This window comes from Dipteris shenzhenensis, chromosome 31 (genome assembly GCF_047967505.1).
Source record: "Dipteris shenzhenensis isolate YYH24624 ecotype China chromosome 31, Dip_SZ_1.0, whole genome shotgun sequence".
NCBI lineage: Eukaryota > Viridiplantae > Streptophyta > Polypodiopsida > Gleicheniales > Dipteridaceae > Dipteris > Dipteris shenzhenensis.
This window is the reverse complement of record NC_141626.1, coordinates 22,591,418-22,597,080: the sequence shown is the minus strand read 5'-3', so window position 1 is coordinate 22,597,080 and position 5,663 is coordinate 22,591,418. Positions and strand designations below refer to the sequence as shown.

The following is a 5,663-nucleotide window of genomic DNA, read 5'->3' as shown; positions in this document are numbered from 1 at the left end:
CGAAGTGGGACGTATACAGAGGGTTGGAACGAATGACAGGGTAGCACGTGGCAAGGGGTACGACGTGAGCGGCGGAGGCTGGGGAGGCTGCGCAGGAAAGGGGTACCCACCTCCACCTGGAGGGTGCGGCCAACTTTCTGTACACGTGTACAGGTGCCACGTGGCCACTAGTTCCTCTGTTTAGCTTCGTCTTCTTCCAACTGATGAACTGTGCGTTGTAAGAAAAGCTTGCTTCCGCCATAGCCACAGCTTTGAGCTTCCACCGCCACAGCCAAAGCTTTGAGTTTTGAGCTTCAACCGCCATAGTCAGCTCCCACCTCTCTCAATCTCCCTCAGCTTCTCTCAACAGAGCTAGTAACTTGCTTGTCTCTTACTGTCGACGTCGCCCAGAGCTTCCTATCTGTAAGTTCCCATCCTCCTTCCCCATCCTTGCCCGCCCGAACATTTCTACAGCTTCTTACCGAGCAATTCGACCTCCCCTTCGTGTACGATTCAAAACTTCGTAGCTTCTCACCCAGCAAATCGACCTCTCCGTTATGTAATCTTCCCTCTTTCCTCCATGCTTGCACAAAACCGCTTCTTCACCTGCACTTCAAGCTCCTGATCTGCTTGCTTTTTACTTCGCTCCAAGCTCCTCATGTCCTTCGACTGCGTGATGCATGACACTAGAGTAATTCGAATACTTTGGTAGGACTTCAAGTTAATTTCTAATCGCCTCTGCAATTCCTGCAGCTGTGGCAGCTGGGCTCGACTTCTCTCCTTCCATCATTTTAAAATATTTTTGACCCCTGATTGAGGGATGGTTCTCAGATCTGACGGTCTCTGCGGCAATCCAATAGACTGGCCACAGGTACGATGCGCCTGCCTCATGCGTGTGCCGTGCCTCTTGGTCACGGGAGTCCTGCGCTGTTGTTTGGATCTCCAGACCGTCCAGACGCATGATTGTCTGTGGTGCGAGAAAATTTCAAGTGTTTGGTGGCCAGCTTCTGCTATCTTGTTCGGGGCTGTCTGTCGTCGGTGTAGAGACGATTTGGTCGCATGCTGCGGGGCACTAAGTTACTGCTTGAATTTGCCCAGTAATTGTCGGTTTCTGAGCAGGAAGTTTTCAAAACAGTCGTGTTGATTCGTCCATACAACTGCAGGGGCGTGCTGTTAATTCGCCCAGCAGACAGTTAATCCTGCAAGACTCTCTCTAGGTTGGTGATCGCGATGGTAGATCTTTCAGCTCAGTCGGAAGCTTTCGTAGCTTGCAAACAAGAAATTTGTCGTACTTAGTGTCCTTCGCAGACCGAGAGAGTAGAGAGAAATAGAGAGAAAATGCGAGAAAGAGGAGGCCGAGGACCTGAACATGTGAGCCTTTTGCTGCAATTTTGTACAAGGTCATGCGAGTAACTACCGGCAAATTGTGCAGATGGCCATGCAAGCGCAAGATCGAGCTGGTCTGAAGCCGCCTGAGGATGTTCTGCCTTGCTCACGACCACGCCTCAAACCCCAGCCTGATCACGTCCTCAAATGTCCGCGCTGCGATTCTCTTAACACTAAGTTCTGCTACTACAACAATTACAGCTTGTTGCAACCTCGGTATTTCTGCAAGACGTGCCGGCGATATTGGACCAAAGGAGGGGCGCTGAGGAACGTGCCGGTGGGTGGAGGATGCAGGAAGAACAAGAGAACGAAGCATAGAAGCTCAGAGCAGCCATCGACGAGCCATCAGGACGCGGTCACTGCAGCTGTCTCAAGTTCGGCGAGTCTGGGATGTGAATTAGGCTTTGAAAGCACGCCATTGCAGCCAGAAAGCTTTCAGGGTGGAGCAAGTTCACTGTACTACTCCCTCGGGAGTGGTCAAATGGAGGGTGAGGAGATGAGCTTCCCCTACAGCCATGGGCGGCAGCAACCCGCTTTGCGATTAGCTGAAAAAATTACAGGCCTCGCCACAAGCTCTTCCAGCCCTGCCGGCATCCCGAGCAGTAGTCATTTGGCTTCATTGCCCCCTTCGACACTCGCTTCGCTGAGCCAGCAATTGTCCACCCTCGGAGCTCTTCCTCGATTAATGAATCCCGATTGCACCGCAGCTGCACTCGGCCCTGAGCATGGTAACCTAGCTAGTCCTGCTGGAGACATCAAGTACTTCCTGGAAACGCACCCTCATCTCGCCATGTCGGGTGCTCTTCCGTCAGCCATCGCTTCAAATCATGGAGGCCTTAATGCTTTCAGTCTAGCTGTCGATAGTTTCAGTCCGATGGATCCCAATGGAAACTGGAAAGCGCCCGATGATCAGGAACACAAAATGGCACGTCTGCAGAAGGATATTGAGGGACACATTGCGCAGCCACAGTTTCTGATGTCGCTTGAGATCAACCAGTCTATTCGAGGCTCGCGGCATCCGCAGTCAAGGGTGGGATTGGAGAACATGTCGCCGTGCAGGAAGCTGGAAGAGCCTCACAGCGCGGATTGGCAAGGGCAAGAAAGGTTTTTCGAACCAGCGCAAGAGACAACTTACTGGAACAACGCAGCGTGGCCTGATCTTTCACGGTATAATCCACCGTCTGGCCAAATTCTGTAGACTAACGGGATCGATTTGCAGAGAGCTGAGGGCACAGGGGAGTTCGTGATCTGCTAATCAACACTCGTGGGATTCTAAGGATTACATGAGGGTTTTGGTTATCGGTTCAGTTGTCATATAAGTTATAGATTTTACTATCCTTTGTGTCGATGTCGAGGTGTAGCGCTCGCTGCTCTTTTCAGATAATATCCTGCAGCACTTCATCCAACTATAGGAATCTGGATGCGAAGATCGGACTTGACGATTCGCAACTCGGAATTTCAAGCGTTGATTGCTATTTGGGCGCTTGCGCTTGGTGTTGTCGACCTCAGTTACCTCCACAACTTGACGTACTTATAGCTCTGTAAGCCTAGGACCAGTGCAACATGCATATGGTCAATACATTGTTTGCGCATCATCTGAATCAAGCAGAGTAAAGGGATTGTAGCAAGAATGGGAGATCCATCATCCATGTCATCGGTATATCAGTCTTCGATCTCTGGATCACATGATAAAAATTTAGAACAAATTTGTCTCCTCTTCGATTCTTGCTTCGGTATTTACCAATGAGATCAGTGTAAATAGTCGTGCAGTGTTGTACTGCCGAAGAAGCGAGTGAACGCTTAAAGATGTCTTGTAAGTTATAAGATATCCTTTATTATTAGGAAGATAGAGTAACAATGAAGAAGCGCTACCATTGTATAGTGTGCATGTAATGTCAGAAGCATCATAAGTTGTTGCAAATTTTGCAGATTTAGTGTTTTAAGAGATTAATTTTGGCGGCAGGGCAATTGGAAAACCATTGGTCGATGGTTATGGGTGCTTCCTATGAGAATACGGAAGCAGATGCAAAGATTGAAGGTGCGCAGTGATGAATTCAGTCAAGAGGCGCAGGGAGCCGCTCCGTTTGATTGAATGTGAGAGAATATGTAAGAGGTGAGTCTATGATAACCTAAGAGGGTGAATGTATGATGACTTATGGATACTGGTGGTGCATTTGCAATTCGAGCTTCGACGTCAACGTGAGGCAGACTCAGGCAGTGCGGAAAACTGGAGTTAAGGACCGTGAGAACCTAGAATTTAGAGTCATTAGACTAGAGAGACGAGAGAGCTAACGAACTTATCCAACAGTCAAGAGGATGAAAGCACGTACGTACGATCTGTGATGAGATGTTTGTTTCCGCCGTTCCAAGCTTCAGATCATCAGATGTCGAGATGTGGACCTCGAATTTCACGAACTTTCATCTGCATAATCAAGTTCCACGATCCATTCTTAACTTCTTGTAGAAATCTGTGTGCATACGAAGGCCCTGAATCCAATGAGCAAACGTGAGAAACAGTAGTAACGATATCAAGGAATTGCACGATCACATTTGCGGTTATGGGTGTCTAGCTGCATGAAAGACTGCTTGCAGCATACCAAAGAAAAATGGCAATTAGTCAGCTTTTTCTTCCATAAAGCCTTCCTCTCCGGAGAGAAAAACCTTCACGTTGCACAGACGTATCATCAACCAAAAAGCTTTTTCTCGGATAAAGCCTAACGCCTCTCCAGAGAGCGAAACCTTGATCGCCCTCCGTTCGCGTTCACAGAATATAAGCAGTTTCCGCTTCATGTTGATCGATACTCCTTGCCTACCCACATCCACTTCTCCATCTTTCACGTGAACTCATCAGCAGTTGACTCTCACCCCCATCTCTCATGTTTGCCTGTCTCGGTGTGAAATACTCAAGCACCAAACCTTTCCATCAAAAGCGCCAATCACCCATGAGTAACCGTATCTGCACCTGCAGAACTTCTATTTGCATAGGCCGGCCGCACAATCACTCGTTTCTGTCATGCTTTCTGCTCCCCATCCGCCTGCAAAATATGCGCAATCTCATTTACTTGTACTTTTGACAGGTCACCTCTCTATTGTGATTAAGCTCCTCTTCACTACAATGGACAAATTGTGTGTCTTCAATTTCCTAGATTGAAGTTCCGACCTTCTAGTTCTAAACTGCATTTCTTCCAGAAGCGCGCCTCACGTTCTGGATTTTCTTTCAGGTCGCTTATCCAATTGTACTACGTCGATGAAAAAAATGAATAGGCTAGGGCTAACCCTAGGTTACGTCCACAATTGCGATTTTTCCAAGGGGAGAAGTATAGGCTAGGGCTAACCCTAGGTTACGTCCACAATTGCGATTTTTCCAAGGGGAGAAGTATTTGATTGTTTACTTAGAATGTTATTACTTGCATGCTTAGTGTTGATATGCCACAAATATAGGTTTGAGAGTAAACCTAATCTAATGAACGTCTCTATCTTTCCACTTCACAAGTAAACAAATGGGTTGTAGCCTCTAGAACTTCTAAATTTCATGATATCATGACTAGATATCTTAGCTTCAATCTAAGCTAAAAATACAAAGAAAATTCATGTGCAATAAAAATAAATGTTCCACATCATATTGTGATGAGCCCTAGCAATCAGCTCATGATTAGGCGACATGTGGTGCAATGTGTTATATGGGGTTGACCACCAAGGTTTTTAAAAGTATGTTTTATTTGAAAAAAAACATACTTTTCGATTAAAATCGTGGCCAAAAATGCATTTTTTCCCACCGGTTGTCGTCTGAGGGCATACCGCACTGTTTGTCAAAATACCATGCGGTATGTGACTTTGGACACTGCGCAGTATAAATTCATATCATGCGGTGAGATACACCCCGCACAGTCCCACAGACACTGTGCAATTTCTTAGGGTGACAGGAGACACCACTTGGTGGCGCATCCATACTGCACGGTATTTATCGTATCAACATGTCAAATGATATGCAATTATGGCCATTGACACATTGCGCAATCAGGGGAGGTACCACGCGGTGTCGCTGCAAAATCTTATAAAAAGAGCCCACCCCCACCACTACCACAACACAAAGCATCCATAGGCGCACACACAGACGTGTTTCCTTAACTTAAAAAAAACTTATGTGTGCATCTATTTGTGTTTCTATTAGCACGTCGACAGACCTACGTCTATAGGCGTGTCTATATAATAGACAGACGTGCTATTAGACGCTCTATAGAAATTTAAAAAAATAGAAAGAAATGTTCATAAATGCACTTATAGATGCTCTGCAGAAT

At 46.7% G+C, this 5,663-nt stretch overlaps 1 protein-coding gene across 9 annotated transcripts; it reads left to right on the top strand.

Annotated features, from left to right (window-relative positions):
• Positions 1–225: 225 nt before the first annotated feature.
• LOC147881210 (uncharacterized) lies at positions 226–3,577 on the top strand. 9 transcript variants are annotated; one of them, XR_015540460.1, is made up of 4 exons: positions 226–538; positions 733–850; positions 1,412–3,022; positions 3,329–3,577. XR_015540460.1 is itself a non-coding variant. In XM_087369873.1 (3 exons), exons 2-3 carry the CDS (start codon positions 800–802, stop codon positions 2,561–2,563), a joined length of 1,203 nt encoding a protein of 400 aa, XP_087225999.1. In that variant the 5' UTR covers positions 226–402; positions 733–799; the 3' UTR covers positions 2,564–3,242. The 9 variants fall into 9 exon arrangements, 8 of the variants coding, with proteins under 8 accessions (XP_087225999.1, XP_087226000.1, XP_087225998.1 ...); XM_087369873.1 differs by lacking the exon at positions 3,329–3,577 and having other exon boundaries at positions 226–402; positions 1,412–3,242; XM_087369874.1 differs by lacking the exon at positions 3,329–3,577 and having other exon boundaries at positions 226–402; positions 733–1,196; positions 1,412–3,242.
• Positions 3,578–5,663: the final 2,086 nt, after the last annotated feature.